General features: G+C 38.4%; 1 protein-coding gene across 30 annotated transcripts in view; it reads right to left on the reverse strand.

Moving 5' to 3' along the window:
* nrxn3b (neurexin 3b) overlaps positions 1–17,407 on the reverse strand; it is a 326,421-nt gene that overhangs the window by 201,060 nt on the left and 107,954 nt on the right. For 10 of the 30 annotated variants that reach the window (XR_013281102.1, XR_013281103.1, XM_077509915.1 and 7 more), the window contains 9 exons: positions 15,251–15,454; positions 13,911–13,937; positions 11,806–11,925; positions 11,606–11,718; positions 11,250–11,518; positions 10,049–10,239; positions 8,791–8,964; positions 8,243–8,269; positions 5,530–5,649 (listed from right to left, as the gene is read on the reverse strand). Coding sequence is in view for 26 of the 30 variants with exons in the window: in XM_077509915.1 (XP_077366041.1) it covers positions 5,530–5,649; positions 8,243–8,269; positions 8,791–8,964; positions 10,049–10,239; positions 11,250–11,518; positions 11,606–11,718; positions 11,806–11,925; positions 13,911–13,937; positions 15,251–15,454 (1,245 nt within the window). In the remaining 4 variants the exon portion in view is untranslated. The remainder of the gene's footprint in view (positions 1–5,529; positions 5,650–8,242; positions 8,270–8,790; positions 8,965–10,048; positions 10,240–11,249; positions 11,519–11,605; positions 11,719–11,805; positions 11,926–13,910; positions 13,938–15,250; positions 15,455–17,407) is intronic. The other 20 variants (XM_077509919.1, XM_077509902.1, XM_077509922.1 and 17 more) reach the window with 3 other exon arrangements.

A 17,407-nucleotide genomic window follows, 5' to 3' on the forward strand; every position in this document is an offset into this window, starting at 1 on the left:
GAAACAGTGAAGTAAAAAAAAAAAAAGTGTATGTGGAAAGCAAAACTTATCAATATATATAGGGACAATGACAACAATTGTTGTGAATGGCACCCTAACATTCAATAACGTAAGGATCAAACTATCCTGAGAACGTGTATGAGTCTAATCAAGAATTAACTATTCATTCAGACCTTTGCATAATGAATACAAACAATGACCTTTCGAGAGATGTCACATTTTGTCTCTGACTCAGGATGACTCACTTTGTTTAAAATTCTGCTAAAATTACTCACCTGTATTGTTAGGTGAATAATAACATGCCTGTTAAAGGCTAATTAAATTGTCGACAAAGGACAAAATTGTGACCGAACCCAAATGGGTTCCAGTAGGATTAATGTCGATGTACAAAGTACGCTGATTACGATTTAATTGTGCAGAGTAAATCATCATATGTAAACGAAGGATATATTTGAACATTCGAAATTTGCTGCATCTATGTCATGTTGCTCTGTGATTTTTTTTCTTCCTCCCAGGTCCATATTAGCCCTTGATTTTCTTTTCTCCTCCATCCTTCCTCATATCTCCTTTTTTCCATTTAAGAAACAAGGGGCGCGGGCTAGCGAACCATAAGGCTTCCCATTCTGTCGGCCTCTGTTAGTCATTGTTATTTTTTGTCTGTCTCGGATGGGTTGTAACAGTGAAAAAAAAAATCTGATTCTGATTGAATATAAAAAATGTATATACTGAAAATTAACCAATGAAAATTTAAAGGGATACTTTACTTGTTTAGCCATTTTTTGCAGTCAAACATTAAAATTTGCCTATAATAAATTTTATATTTTTATTATTTTTCATGTACAATTAGTACCTATAAAAAAACATTTTGCAACTTGTCGACTGAAAATGACATCACAAGGGCTCAGGCAACCAATCACAGGTGAGCTGTAATTGGTTACCTGAGCCCTTGTGATGTCATTTTCAGTCGACAGCTTGCTGCAAAATGTGCTTTTAAAGGTACTATTTGTACGTGAAAAATAATGAAAGTACCAAATTAATTATAGACAACATGTTTTTTATTATTTTTTATTATAGACAAAATAGTTTTTATTGCTATAATGGGCTAAATAAGTGAAGTTTCCCTTCAACATTTAATTTTGTGTTCCAGATTTGAACGATGCCTTCTTTACTGTCCATCAGAACTCTTACTGACAGTGGGTGACACAATTCAAGGACGGGATTTGTTGGGACTTATTCTCCCTGTAGCATAATGTCGAACAGTCACACATAAATGATATACTGTATGATGCAGCAAAATACATCACATGCCCAAAGGCTTCGACTCAACTGCCTTTTAGGTGCCATTTGGTACAATACAATTCTATGTGTACCATCTGTAGGTTGTTGCTTAATGAAGCATCTTGCTGCTGACAATGACCGCAGGCATCAAGCACTGGGAATAACTAGAAAGAAGCAAAAGTAGGAGAACCGCACAAGATGGCCTGTGAAAAATAGCGAAAGAGGTTGAAGTGAGAAGATGATACTTAGCAGGAGACGACGATTACGCTGTTGGTCAGTGTCACTTTAACACCGTATAGTGTTATGTCAGACGTCAGAATCCGTACAAGCGTTGTTCCCCACTTCTGTGTATTTTTTTTTCCCTCCAGTTCCCAACACAGGAAACACACTCCAATAGAAGTAACAGAAAATTATGCAACGTCTTGTCAGAGTACATTTGCTCCAAACGAGAAAGTTTTGGGCCAAGAAAAGAAAATGCTTGCTTATGAAGTGCTCAGCTGCAAAGGTACAATTGAGGTTACCCTCGTACATCACCTCACCCAGGTTGTCTCGTGGGAACTTTGTGGGCATTAAATATCCAAGACCTGCTGCATGGTTCATTAACAGTGCCAGGAACAAAATAGGGTTGTAAAGCGAGGATGATATAATGGCTAGTTAGCATTCAAAAGTTTGAAATTGCTTTTTCCAATTGCTGAAAGAAATATAGAGGGTTTTCAAAATACAAGATTACATCGAATCAAAGAAAGGTGAAATAGCTTATATTTCACAGTAGGGAATATGGGAGGGGAAAACAGATATTCAGTATTTGCATGTGACTTTAGGAAGTCAAATGACACTAGAGAGGGACAAGGACAAACCGTACTCAATTTGGACATTTTTACTTAGGGGTGTACTCACTTTTGTTGCCAGGGATTTAGCTAATAAGCTATTTTTTGCACTTTGCTTTTAAATCGCTTTAAGTCTGTAAATACTTTAAAATGTTCTGAGTTTAATAACAGTATGTGTAATATCGTGAGTTTTGTTTTGTATGAAATGCACTGTAAATCAATGATTCAATTTTTTTTGTTTTTGTTTTCTTAAGATGGACCCCAGAGGCAACAGATACAATGAAAACAGCAGAGGCCCCAGAATTGAACCCTGTGGAACACCATGCGTTCCATTACACACGTAAATTCATATTGCACGTATTCATCCGACCACTTTTATTTTTTTTATTTTTTTATTTATTTTTTTGCTCGACATCATTTGAGTCGGGTGTCCTCTCCCTGAGACCGACTCACCGAACCCCTGGCCAGGTTTAAGAGCCACTTCCCTAGGTAAACGTCTGACAATATTAAAAAAGTTAATTTTTTGTAGGCCCCTGCGTAATACCCCTCTCGATTTGGGACCATTAAAAAAAAAAAAAAAAAAAAAAAAAAAGTTATATTAACTGGATTTTACAGTAGCAACTTTCAGTTGGAGGACAATGCACATTGAGTTGCCTTGTGTATGAAATGTGCTATACAAATAAACTTGACTTGCCTATGCAGATCACCACTATAAGTTTGCGTTTTTGCTTCAAATAATAACCAATATTGTCTCTCAAATACGGTGAGGAACGTCTTACTCGCCTTCATTTTTGCGCACACGCCCTTAAAAAAAATGGTATTGGTGCTTTAGATAGGAAGGAAGGTTATTGTTTGTGCTTGCTCATGCAATTGAGTGCAAAGTGGGAATGCTGTCCGCCACTGACAAATTACTTCTATTTGGGTGGCCTTCGAAATGCATCCGCCACACTGCAAAAGTAGATCACCTTGTAGAGGCGGCAAGAGATAGCGGTCTGATGTGGAACTGCCTTGAGATTCTGCCCATTGTTATATCCTCCTGACTACCAGTAAGTAGAAGTAACTGGAATACTGCAAAAGTAATTTTTGAAAAACAAAAAACTTTTTATTTTTAAGCTATGATGTGTCCACTACAGGGGACATTTTTAAATGCGCTTAAATACAATTCTGAAGCAGTCCACCCTATACAACCTTCGGAAAACTGAGGGCACAATGTGTTTCTCAAAGACTGTCGGTTGTAAAGAGTCACATATATGGTCTCGAAAAAAAAAAAAAAAAGCCCTAAATTCAGAAAAAGTGGGCAGCGAGGGAACACATGAGGAATATAAAAAACAAAAATAAAAAAAAAGGAGATCTTAGTTGTTCCTTGTTCCTGGCTGCCGAGATTTACCCTCCACTTCTTCGACCACCTAGAGCGCTCTCGCCTGCTATGAAGAGACTTTACTGGCAAAAATGTTCATAGGATGGATGGAGTCAGGGAAGCAGACAATTACTGCCATTTGCTGCCAGCTATTATGGAGGAGGGGGCTGAGAGAAACACAGTGAAGCTACACCCCTACACTGCTAATTAGAAACCCTCTCAAAGCAATGTGCTCGCTGAATAAAAAAGCCAGAAAGCAAACACGCAAGACAAAATATGCCTCTCGCCATCTTAATGTCTACGCAGCTAGTGAATTAAATTCAAAATAAAAAAGGCGTTGTATTCAATTTGATTTGATCTGGTTTTCACCATCACCATGCTATATATCCCGGAGAATGAATGAGCCGTGGGGATACACTTGGGACGGTTTGAGCAAGAGGCCCGAACAAGAGGCGAAGCAGTGGAGGAAAGTAGCAGGAAATCTGATTTCATGCTCCAAGGATTGTATCTCATTTTCTCCAAGAGCAGAGGGACAGTGTGCGGTTGTGCATATGAATGTACTGCCCCCTGGTGGTCACACTCCAAAAAGCACAAACGCCCTCAAAGTATCACCAGTGACGTCAAAGTCAACAGAATCAGATGAGGTTATTATTCCAAGTGGACCTCTTCTATCTTGAGCTCATATGTTTATGAATATGGAATATATATTGCATACACAAGGCGATTATTGTAATTATTTCATGCTTTTACTTTTTGAGCTTTGTGTCCAGAGATTTTTGTTTGGTTTCCTTTTTAAAGTGGGAGGAAGTCACATCCATAAAGTAAGATTCAAAACATAATCTCGCATTTGTAAGAATAAGATAAATGTGCTAACCAATACTCCAAGGCGCTGCATATGATTAATTCAGTCTCAGTTTTTTTTTAACCCTCCTGTGGGTCAAACTGACCCATTTGAAAAATGAAATAAATGATGAAAGTACTTGTTCTGTATGTATAACTAGCATATTCAATAAATGGTATTTGTATGCATATTACAAATGCATTTTTTTTTTTAATTATTATTAAGCATGGACTGTGAGAGGAACTATTGATTGGAAACTTTTTGGATAATTAAGCGATTGCTGGGTCAAAAAGACCCAGGGATATGATTGCTTTGATAAAGGAAAAAAACAAAAAAACAAACAAAAAAAACAAAAACAAAAAAAGAGTGCAAAGTTAGTGGCTTTGTTCGTTAGCAGGATTAAAAATTAAAAAAAAACATGATTGTTTCTGATACTTTAAGATACTTATACACGCGGTCAATGTGACCCATAGATAGTATCCAGAGAAACAAATGTAACACACAGGTTGAAATGAAATATTGGCTTTTTGGTGAGCAAGGTTACACAAAAAAAATAAAAAGACTTTATTGCATTGTTGGATAATTCAACACACCCTCGGGTCAAAGTGACCCAGGGACATTATTTCAGTAACTGAGAAATGAACAACGCACAGATTAAGACAAATAAAGTTTCTGCATTATACGCATTTCTGACACATTTGAATAACAAAAAACACCCTGGGTCAAAGTGACCCAGGGAAATTATTGCTGTTCCTGTCAAACATGTATTCATACCAGTCCAAACATTGGGTAACCTCCTACTAAATCATACCTGACAGCCATGTGAAGTACATATAACATTGAGTAGGATTTCTATGAAACAAAACAAAGAATTTAGGTCCGTTTGTCTATTTTAGACACAACATTCCCAAATCCTTACCACTCAACCATAACAAGGCAGACACAATGCTGAAAATTAAAACAGCGTATCTTGCGATACTTTTTATAGGATTTCCACCTCAATGTTAAGGAAATATTTGGAGGTGTCAACCATCCGAACCATCACAAACTATACTGTGTTTGCAAACTCCCATAATACATCCACATACACGCAGTGTGAGACATCTCTTTCCAAGCATGCCAAAAACCTCAAATGCCCGTCAAGCGTCCGTATTGCCACATACAATCCACAAAGCTGCAAAATTGCCGGTGTGAAGGTAAATAAAGCACAAGACAGCAGTACTCACGGTCATTGCAGTGAGTCCCTGAATAAGACGTCATGGAGCAGTCGCAAGTGAAGTTCTCCCACTGTTGGATGCACACACCCATGTTGGCACAGGAGTCCTCCTGGCAGGTGGTGCTCGGGCCTGCAAATGGGGAAGACGGAGAGACAAAGAACTTGGAAGCATCTTCAGCCAACTGTAATTGCTCCTATTGAACTGTAACAAATCCGCATCCATGCAGAACACTGTCAACATCTCAGCTAGTTTCTTGTTTCTGTGCAAGTGGACATGCATGCAAGGAAGTGTTTCAAAAAAAGTTTTATCCAAGTAAAACTTTAAGTGCTGCATTCCCTCGGCGAACAAGCAAGACAAAACAGCAAGGAAACATTCACTATTTTAAAGATATATAGAATGGTAAAATGTACTCCAAGACAACAACATATTCTCACAAGGATTTAGTGGGAAATTGTTAAAAGCAAAAATGCTATCATGTGCATACATATTAACTCTTTTACTGCCACACGTTATCCAAAAAACAACCCCGACAGTGCCAGACGATTTCGAGTATTGTAACTAATATTGTGTACTTTTACTACATAACATTGGTGGGTACCACATGAAAGACCGCATTCCATTGTTTCATTAGGAAAAAAAGAAAATTTCTAACTTATTCCGTTCTTTAGTAATTACCATTTGGAAATACTGTATGTAATTTGACAAAACGTCAGCTTTTTGTGAAAAGATACATTTTCTCCACAACAGTGACTTTTGACAGTAATATTTTTTTTTGTTTGGTGACGCTCTGTGAATTAGATTAAATTTAACAATTTAACAAAGACATTCATGTCATCCTTGAAAACATTCTATTTCGTCAGATTCCGTCATGTTTCATTGTAATTTCACACACCTTGAGCCCATTGAAAAGAGATACAATGCTGCCATCTGCTGGCCATAGTTAGTGGGTGTTTTTGATTCCACAATCCATTGACCAGGCAGCGCTGCACTTAGCACTTCACATTGATTTAAAAAAAAAAAAAAAAAAAATGAAAAAAAGAATTTCACGTTTATGGTGGCATACATCGGGATTTTAGTTATTAAACGTTTTTTGGCAGTCAAAGAGTTAAAAATTGCTTTATTTTAATGCAAAATTGCAAAATGCTTGGTGTTAATAGACAACTATTTATATGTATAATTATTGTATTCATCATCAATAATAATACTAATAATAATAATAACAACAACAACAACAACAATAATAATAATAATATTTCTTTCAAAATCCGACTAAATTTCAGTGAGAATAGACTTTCCTCTCCTTTAGCTCTTCTCAAAGATCTTTACTTTGAGAATACACAATAAACATTTAGACATAAAAAAGACTTAAGATTTCATGATACGCATGAGAAACATAAAAAAAAAAAGAACAAAGTGCATAACCAGTATGCACCTTAGCCAGAACAGGTATTCAAAGTGACACCAAATGTGTGTTTAGTATCCTCCAACACCAGACAGACTGTCGCTCTTACTTTTGAATACATTTACAGAGTGGGAATGCAGAAAGCCACGAGTGAGTCTACAGGATCAATAACACTATAACAAACCCCTCTAATCGAAATTAAAACAAGACACGATGAAAAACCATTCAAAAGCAAAAAAACAAAAACAAAAAACAAAAAAAAGTAAGACAAACAGTAAAGACAGCGAAATAAAACAAATCCAAGTAATGGAAGACAAATGCAAGTCATCATTATATAAGACACATTGAAAGTAGAAAACATCAAGTTTGCCATCTGAAAGTGCAGTACAGTGGAATGAATGTATAGTAGGTCACCCCCAAGCATTTACTTCTAAGTGTTTATAAGATGTGAGTCATTGATTTTGGACTATGAAGCAGTTGGCTGCTCGCTCTCTGAAACATCCCTCTGTCAAGGCTCAACGATGTCACTGATGAGGAGGCCTGATCATAAGTATTGCAGACAAATGTCAGAGGCAGGAGATTAATTGCATCCACATTAATTGATTATTCATTTTACGACACTGACAATTTTTAAGGTTCGTAAATCAGGTCCTCTGTCAGTCTATAGTTACATCAAATCTGATATGCACACTAGACATGGGCCATTACTATTAGATTCTGACGGTATGGTAAATATTCAGGTTCAGTATTACGCTGTGAAAATTACTGCTCTAAAATGATTTGTTTTTAAACTTTAGGGTAATTAAAACATATTTTTCCCATTGGCCAACAGTGGAATGTGAAGCCTGGTGGTTTGCTAATTAGTGCCCCAAGTTTCTTGGATGGAGAAAAAAATAAAAATAAAAAATAAAAAAATAAAGCGGTATTATGCTATTATGCTAAAAAAAAATGACCTTTTCGGAAATAGGCAACTCTGCAAGCATGCAATCATATCAGGCCCTGCTTAGAAGTCTGGTGACAACCAATATTAGCGCTTACTGAAACCTTCACTTTTTAAAACAATAGTAAACAATCAATGCTATAATCATCCCATCCCTATACACTACTATGTATAGATGCATGGCTAGTTAAATATTTCAGCAACCACACAGGGTGTCAGTACTACTTCTCTCAGAGACCCTTTCTGATTTTTTATTTTTTTTTTTCAGAGAGCAAGTCACCTCTGCAACACTGAGGGGCAAGATTGCTATGGTGACACCCATGATGCATTGCACACTGCAGACTTTCAGGCAAGCAGGCCTCCAAGAAGCGGCCCTCTACCTTGCAGGTCGGCTTTGGTGAAACCAACTTTGTAAGAGCAGGAAAATATTGTTTAAAAAAGAAAGAACAGAGCGAAAAACAAGGGTAAGATGTTAGTAAAGGACCATTGCTAAGTGTACTAGGAGTTTGAAGAAAGCTAGAATAAAATACAGTGTTTACCAGCCTCAATATCCAACCCTATGGTTTTAAGGCTGTACATTGGTAGTATGTCGCCCTCTAGTGGATTTGGATGCTAGAAGTTGACCATGAAATGTTTACATTACTGGCTACAACAAACAAAGGTAGAGTACAAGAATAACAGCTACATTTTATCAAGGTATGACTGAATTACTGTTCTCATATCTGCTTTCATCTGTGGCAACATTTTTTGTTGAGTAAATAATTACTAATAGCAAACAAGAAAAAAAATGTGAAAATAAAGAAGCAGAAATATTCTCCAACAATGAATGACAATTAAATAAAGTAAGAAGCATTAAAAAGAAACAGCTTAAAGGCTTACGGAAATCTCTTCTGATTAGGCAGATCATTTTGTAATAAGCTCATTGTACCTTCACAGCCCCGTTCAATCTGCCCACTGCGGAAAAGGGCATCGCTGATGAGGTCCGGCAGGCGGCCGTTGAGGTCAACTGAGGCCAAACAGCCCTGGAAGCCTTCACGAGAAACTACCAGCTTAGGGAGGTTCTGATACATGTTGGGTCCCAGACCTCCGACGAACAGATCACCTAAAGCAAGACAAAGAGGAAGGAGGTAAATGAGCATCATTAACTGTGAACATTGTTTCAGTAAACAAGTCATCTGGGCTTTCCAGAGTGGAAACAAAAGTACTTCTCTATTATTGTTCACAATCCCATGACAATTCTGCACAATAATAATAATTAAAATGACATTATACTGCATTTCGTTTACCTTTTTATTCCTTTCGTTAAATACTCCCCCTGATGTAGTGAAATATAAATGTCTTTGTCACCGTGGTAATTACAAAACAGTGTTAAAAGTCCGTCTGCTGGTAAGCGGCTAACAACTTACAGACTAAATAAGCACATTTGTGTTCTAACAGTCTTTTAAATAAACAGTAACATCAGCACTGATAAACATGTGATGTGTTCAACCAGGTCGAATAAGAAATTGCAATTTGTCTTCACAGTCACAACCCGTCAGAATAACACAATAAAAAAATAAATAATGACCAACAGAGGGAGACAGAAATGGAAGCCTGATGGTTCGCTAATTAGCGCCCTAACTTTCTTGGATGGAAAAAGAAATATTGCGGTATTACGGTATTAAAATTGAATCTCTTAAATGGCCTTTTTGGAAATATTTGGGTAAACTTAAAACAACATTTTTTCCCCATTGAACACGAACTATGTTATTCTTAAATAAATATAGAATATTTGGATCAGAAGAAATGTGTACCATTCATTCATTATTCATTATCCATATCACAAATTGTCCCATCACCGGTAAGTGGCTAATAACTTACAGACTAAATAAACATGTTTATCTTCTAACAGTCTTTTAAATAAACAGTAACAACAACACTAATAAACCAGGTCCAATAAAAAAAAATTGCAATTTGGCTTCAGTCACAACCCATCTGAGCAAAACCATAAAATATAACAATGCTCAACAGAGGGAGGGCGAGACAGAATAGGAAGCCTGGCGGTGCACTAATTAACGTCCCAAGTTTCTTAGATCGTAAAAAAGTAAACATGAGGAAGTAATAAGGGGGGAAAAAAGGTCAAATAGAAGTAATCACAAAGCAGAATAACCCCATTTAAAACTTGTCATATAGCAGGTAAAGATTACCTTTTAAGTCAAGGTTCTTTGCTCCGTTGACATTCTGGGTGACCGACTTGGAGTCCACTTTGAGTGTGTGCGTGTTGGAAGCATCTCGTGTGATCACCACATTGTGCCACTGGTTATCATTCAGCAGGTTGTCACTGTTCCCCTTCAAGAGACTTGGACCATTCCCAAGGTCAAACACATAGTGGATGAACCTGTGATGCAAACAGTGCGGGATTAATGACCCCTTCCCAGACCAAATCACATGAGAATAATGGATTTATCGTACGCACGTGGACAAAAGACTGCCGAATTTTTATTCAAAATAAAGTAACTCTGGTCAACAAAAAACACGAATCGTGAAAAGAGCGGAAGAATTGGCGCCGCTTGAGAAACAACAACAGTAACTCACATCATCACTAATTACCCAAAACTGGAGTTGTATATGATTATTTGCTGACATTGCCAATGCTAACTCTTGTTCATACCCCTGCATTGATAACATGTATTGCTGTTCTCGTTTGAATCTAAAGATTGTCTGGCTCTAATTCCGTTTGGACATTTGTTGTAACAGTCAAGGCTACATGATAAAGCTGTATTGTGGCTACAATGCTGTCAATATGCAAAATGGCGTTGGAGGTCTGGTTCCTGGAATGCGGCTGCGTGGGCCGCTCTGCTGGGTGAGCTAGGCTGGGTAGCGCTCAGGAGTCATCAAGAACTACAAGTAGCAGCGGTGTGCTGAGCTGACCAGAATCGAGGCAAAAATTGCTTGAAAGCAATGGGCCGAATGCAAGCCGATGTACTCTTCTGGAAACCACAACATGTGTGAAAGCTGATCCGAGGTCAGTGAAAACGCTACTGGTGAAAATGACTGGGACTAGCCACAGTCTACGCACGGACATTCGAGATGAACTGAGCGAGCAGTGTCTGGGATAGTATGGGTTGGATGGATAACGATAAAAATCAATGACTATTCTAAATAATGTATATGACTGATGCGTTATAGTAATGGGTCGATGGGGACGGGTCTCGAATAAGCCTCGGCTTCTACCCGGCAGCCCTTCTTTCGGATGTCAATGTTGCAAATGATATGATGTGATTGATGTAAGCTGTAATGTGTCTGAAAGGAAAAAAATGAATAAACTAAACTAAACATTGAAGAGGTCAACTACTTGTAATCAACTACATCAATGTAATAATTCTCTGTGGGCAGTATCCTACTCACCCTTTGACTAGTTCCACAGCAATAAAATCACTCCCGTCGCCGCTGTTGAAGAGGATGAAGCCATCGGGAGACGTGGTTTTGAATTGAAAGAAGAGGTGCATCGTGGTGTAAGCCTGCAGAGTGGCCAAGCCCAGGTAGCTGCCCTTGGTCTTGAAAGTCACCGGGTCGGCAATGATGAAGCGCATGCCAAAACGGGCGTTGAGCTCGCAGAAGTCGATGTCCCCGTTCTTGCACATGTCGATGTATTGCATGCCGTTGAACTTGAGGCTCTGACGGGGTTGCGAAAAATACGTGATTCCGCTTCATCGGGACGAAATTTGACTTCTTGTACAGTTGTAAAGAATTGGACTTTATACCTGGAGGTGTCCTATAAATGACGAAGGAGCCGAGGACACAAAGCGCCTCTCAGTCAGGATGCCCGTCTCCACATTGTTGAACTCTAGACGGGTGTGATCGCCTGCCATCTGGCCTAAAATTTAAACGCAAGGGCATAAGAGTCGAAAAGTACAATGTAGCATACGGTACCTCTACCAAGGACTGTGTGTCATGCAAATACCTTCAGCCATGTCGTCATCCACAATGAGTTTGAGGTTTTTACCGCGCCGGACAACTCGCACCGAGTGCCATTCATTGTCGTTGAGCTTTTGTCCAGCATAAAGAGCCTCAGGACCTTTGCCTGAAGAGGACGGGTAGTTTGTCAGTTGCTTAGACAATAGCGCAACATATAAAAAAACAAATCATCTGCACAGCAAATTCAATTAATCATAATTAGAATTATTTTGTTTGCAAAATGTTTGACTTTTCAGTAGAGGGAAAAAAAATGTCATCAAGCATTGGCCCATTTGCTGTTACTCATACAAAAACTCTGCTCAGAAAAATCGAGATAAATGATCCCTTATCCCTCACTTACATCCAGTTAGCTCATTACTGTCGCTGATCTAGTTTAATTGCATCTCTCCATTCCCAAATGCTCATCCTTGTTTCAGTCAAATTACAAATGACAGATTATCATGACATGAATAGCTAATAAGGAAAGCAGTCAGGGAGGCAAAAAAGGGACATTAGAATCACTGAACGTTAGAGGGAGCGCTTGTATCACTACAAGAGTTCACTGGTGCTTAGAACTCAATATTTCACACACAGGTAGTTTATTCATTGTGGGAATTTAGGTATGCATACTAGAATTATAATTACAGCTGGATTAGACTTAGCCTGAGACGTACAAATATAGACAAGTCTGCTGAAACCCTTCCGATAAATGCAAAGTGAAAGTGACAAAAGTGATGATTAATTAAGGACAATCAATCATCTTACCCATTCTTGGATATTTTTGGGTCAATAGCTTGTTGGTGAAACCGTGACCAGCAGCTGAGCTCAAGCTTTCTGATACTGGAAAGCACATTTTGTTCCAAAATGCGGATATGAAAGGTTATTGTTCTTCTCTGTATGTTTCCTTTTTTAATTTGTAACTTTGTTATCTTGTCAGTCTCAGATTATCTGTGGGGTTTTGTTTCTTTAATGGAAGGGTACCAAAAATGTTACCAGTTTAAGAACAGGTATTGTAAAATCACATCAATGACACTTACATTGTGTCCAAAAATATCTCAAATTTTCTTTCTGATTTTTGGAAATGCTAATAGGTTTGATATGTCTGTTTATTATTATATTTTTGACTTGAATTTAAAGCATTGTGACAGGATGTATCAAATATGATACAAATCAAGTCATGTGGAAGTTGATTTTCAAAATTGTTTTTTTGTTTGTTTGTTCAAAAGGGTTATTAACTGCCCATTTCAAAACAGAAATTTTTGTGTCACCGATTTTTGTGATCGACTTAGCTGACTTTTTTCCCCTGTCACAAATAATAACGTGATGATAATAACACGCGATTGACCGTAATTTGAGCAAATGTTATTTCAGAATTTTTTATCCAACTGGTAGCCCTTTGCACTAATTAATAGGCAAGATTATCAACTATCAGCTTAAAAAAGGTTGGTGACCCCTGAAATAGAGGTTGTAAAACAATAAATAAAATCACTGATTTATGGCTCACACGTAATTCTATATGCTTCACATATTGTATTTAAAAGTAAAACATTTAAAGCAGTTAAGAGTTAGAGATTTTAAAGCAAAAAATCTTTTATGAGTGATTTTTGATGGGTGCATTGTATATGGGTGTGTACTATTCACAGGATTTTAGGGTATATGCCTTACAAAATATACATACAGGATTTCAACTCCTATTCCTCAAGTCCGAACAAATTTATATTGTTAAAAAAATGTAGAGTTTTTGTCTTGAGTAACAGCATGTTATTTACAGCAACTGAATAACAGATACAGTGCCAAAAAATTCACAGTAATTATTACAATATAATTGCAAAAACAAATGCATAGTTATTATACCAGTCATACAGGGAACTATTAAAAACTAGTTCCCTGAATTAATTCCTGAAATGGGCCATTTAAAATATATGGAGAACATTAAGTCAGATTTGCATAACTTTGATCTCTGGCTATTACTTCTCCCCCTCTTATCTGTGAAATCCTCTTATCAGTCCCCCGCATGCACACATCTCAGCCCTTTTCCAACTGGCACACAGCCTCTCCTAATCAAACATTTATCGAAGGAAGGAAGGCTCCAGAAGAAGAATGTTGACTTACTGGTGTTACAGTTTATCCTGACACAGTCTAGATGGGGAGGGGAGAATAAGTGACAGATGAATTTGCATCCTTCAAAGTTACAGCTGCAGACATCCAAGTGCAAGAGAAGGCCACCTTCTGGGGACGGTCACATGATGCCAGCGGCCATTTAAATTTGCCAAAATATTCATAATATAAAAATAGTCTCCAATTCTGTCCTGTGCTTTTATTGATTATGCTAGAAAGGTCCGAGTGTTGTTTGTGCCATATACAGTTTAATTGAGGCAATGTATAGGTCAAATTTGAATATGAAAACGTCCGCTTGGAAATTCATGGCCACATCAATCTCACAAATCAGCAATAGAGGCAAAATATTGTCATAATAATCAACCATGTAATATTAGAAAATCAACTGATTGACTGGTGTAATGTGACATGTCAAGAGTATTGCACCTCCAGTTTGAAATTCATGTGACCAGGCAGGTCATGTGCCGTCAACCGCAACAGAAAAGTGGCAGCAAACACCCTCGAGCCACGCAGCACCGACAACCTTTCAGAAGGCATGTTGACGCCAATTTAGAGGGCACCGGTCAAACAACATTTTTGCTGTAATGGAAAGTCTACATTTTGAGCTCTTAGATGAAAACCACATTGTCCTTTAAGAGTTTGAAAAGTGGCTAATGGAGGTTATTAGGACGTGTCACATGATTATCATCTATAATTGTGGCGCATCCATATAACATGTCAGACATGCCTGGTCTGCAGGTGCGCTGGGTGCCGTGGCATCGAGCTGTTTGCCAGGCGGGCCGCAGGCTCGGGGCCTTTGAAGGGGGTGAGTGCCATCTTGAGCAAGGCATGGGAGATGCTAACTAAACCAAGAGAAGTCACTCATGGATGAATCTGCTATGATGAGGATTCAAAAAAAGAAAAAAAATAGAAAAAAAGGAACAGACCCACACATCAAGAATGCAGAAAATGTGGCAGTACTAAATGTTTCCTGCGATAGATCATCTAAAATGTTGCAACGAAATATGAGATCATTCTCTAAAATTTTAAATCAAAATCTAGATGAAAAAATAAGAAAATAACTGATTTGGTATTATGATCAGCAGCAGACAAAAAGAGTTAAGTGTTAGATTGGACAATCTCCAAAAACAAGGCCAGAAAAAAATACAGCCCAGGCAAGTCAGAAAAACATGCAACTACAAAAACTGGTTTAGTATGTGTTAGGTCTGATTTGACGTCTGCACAAAAAAAAAGAAAAAAAGGCAAAACGGAAGAAAATGCATAAACAAAAAGGCTTCCCCTGAAGCCAGTCGAGGTCAGCCTCCAGGGGTTAGAGGTGGGGCTGTATACGATACCTAAGTTGACCGTCAGTTTGACCCTTCCGCTGTCCAACTCCAGTCGCAGCGTGTCTGAGGACTCGCGGGATGTGGCTGCCATGAGCAGACCGAACGCCCTTTGGGACATGAAGCGAAGCGAGACATCCTCCGCTTCTGTGTGCACCACGTTTGGGATCACCACCTTCATGTACATGCTGCCATCATAGGACAGGATGGATGCCTCTGGAGAGAAAAACACACAAATAGGGAAATCATATGAAGGAGAAATAAAAGGGGACCTATCATAGAACCTTGTGGCACCCCAGAAGAGAGTCAGAACTGCAATTGTTAACTGATACAGATTGTGTTTGATCATACAAATTTCAAATATTTTCTTTCCTTCTATTCCTTTCTGCTTGTCCCTTTGGGATCACCAACAGCACCATATTTTACCAACATATCATTTGCATCTCTCTCTAACGTCAAATCCCCTCATGTCTTCCCTCAATACATGTACCAACTTACTCTTGGGCCTTCCTCTAGTTCTCTTACTTGACAACTTCACCATCATTGACTTTTTCTCCAAAACATCTAACCTTGGCTGACCCTTTGATCTAATTATATCCAACTTTAAACATCATTTCCAGCATCTCCAGCTGTTTCTTGTTGTCTGTTCAGTGGCACCGTCTCGAAGCTGTACATCATGGCCTGCCTCACCGCTGTCTTATAAACCTTCCCCTCATCCTAGCAGACTCTTCTATCATATAACACACCTGACACTTTCCTTCAACAGTTCCAAAATGATTGCATCCATTTTTTCACACAGTAAATTTCACAGAGTAAATTTTTACTCTAAAAAGACTATATTCGGTCCCAGGTTAAAGTAGAGTAAACGTTACACTTGAAGGGGAGTACAATGTTATTTAAAAAAAAAAAAAAAAAAAAAAAAAAAAAAAAAAAAAAAAAGGAATAACTCGAGGGCTGAGGAAGGATCACAGAAATTTCAGATGGTCAATCAATGGGTGGCATTGCTCAAGTGATAGATCTCCTATGCTGAAGGTTGTGGGATTGTTTCTGAACCCTTGAGGGAACATGTAATATTTTACTCTTTCGAGTGTAAAGTTTATTCTGAGACAGAATATAGTCTTTTTCAGAGTAAAATTTTCTCTATGAAATCCACTGTGCACCTTCTTGCCACACTCACAGTTCCTCTGGATTGTCAACCCAAAGGGCTTTATTAGTCTGCCGCGAGGGACAATCTAAATATGCGCAGGGGTGGGCTTAACTTTGTTTTGGTATTTTGCAAACACACACACAGCTTGGCACAGTTTGAAATGGGATTTTGTGCCATTGTGGGCATGAACACAGCGACTTGATTCAACATAAAATTGGCGCTCAAGAGGCACAGTTCTTTACATGGGGGGAGTATACTGATGACTGATTTACTAGAGTCTATGAAGGAGATCGAAGTGCACACATAATTTTTATAAGGAACTGTAAGCAGAACACCAAGGGTGGATGTTTGTTGGCCAGTGAGTGCACCAATCTGTGAAGTGGGAATTGGGTGACTGTCTTCCAAAAATCATCCCACAAAAACACGGGGAGAAAATGTAAACTAAACAGTGGAAGGCCAGAGCCCAGATTCAGTCTCGGAACCTCAGAGATGTGAGCCAACCACTAGGCCTATTTATAATACTATTTGTTTCCTATTCTAACACCTATCACCATTTTTTTTTACAACACTAGTCCTCAATAGAGTCACAGTTGAGCTGGAATGTTTCCCAACTGACCGTGGGCGAGAGGCAAGGTACACCTTGAATCACAGGGCCTATTCCAACAAGGTTGGCTAGTGTCCCAGAATGGATTATATTCATTCTTAGAGTTTCCTTTGGATGCAGTCAAAGGCAAGAATGCCGATATTATCATCACACTTGTTTTTGTGGCAGCTTTGTTTCTGGTGCAGACGCATCGGATTAAATAAAGCACGTTTGCTATGAAAGCGTAACATGCACTTCATAAACTATAAAAGGGAAAACAAAATGATCACATTCTAAAGTTGGAGCATCCGTGCATGCAAATGGTAGACAAATCATTGAACTAAAGGCTGAATAATAAAAGGGGGCCTAACATCGAACCTAGTGGAACCCCATTGGTTAACTGATGAGACTCGGAACTGCAGTGTTCGATCACACAAAT

This window comes from Festucalex cinctus, chromosome 21 (genome assembly GCF_051991245.1).
Source record: "Festucalex cinctus isolate MCC-2025b chromosome 21, RoL_Fcin_1.0, whole genome shotgun sequence".
NCBI lineage: Eukaryota > Metazoa > Chordata > Actinopteri > Syngnathiformes > Syngnathidae > Festucalex > Festucalex cinctus.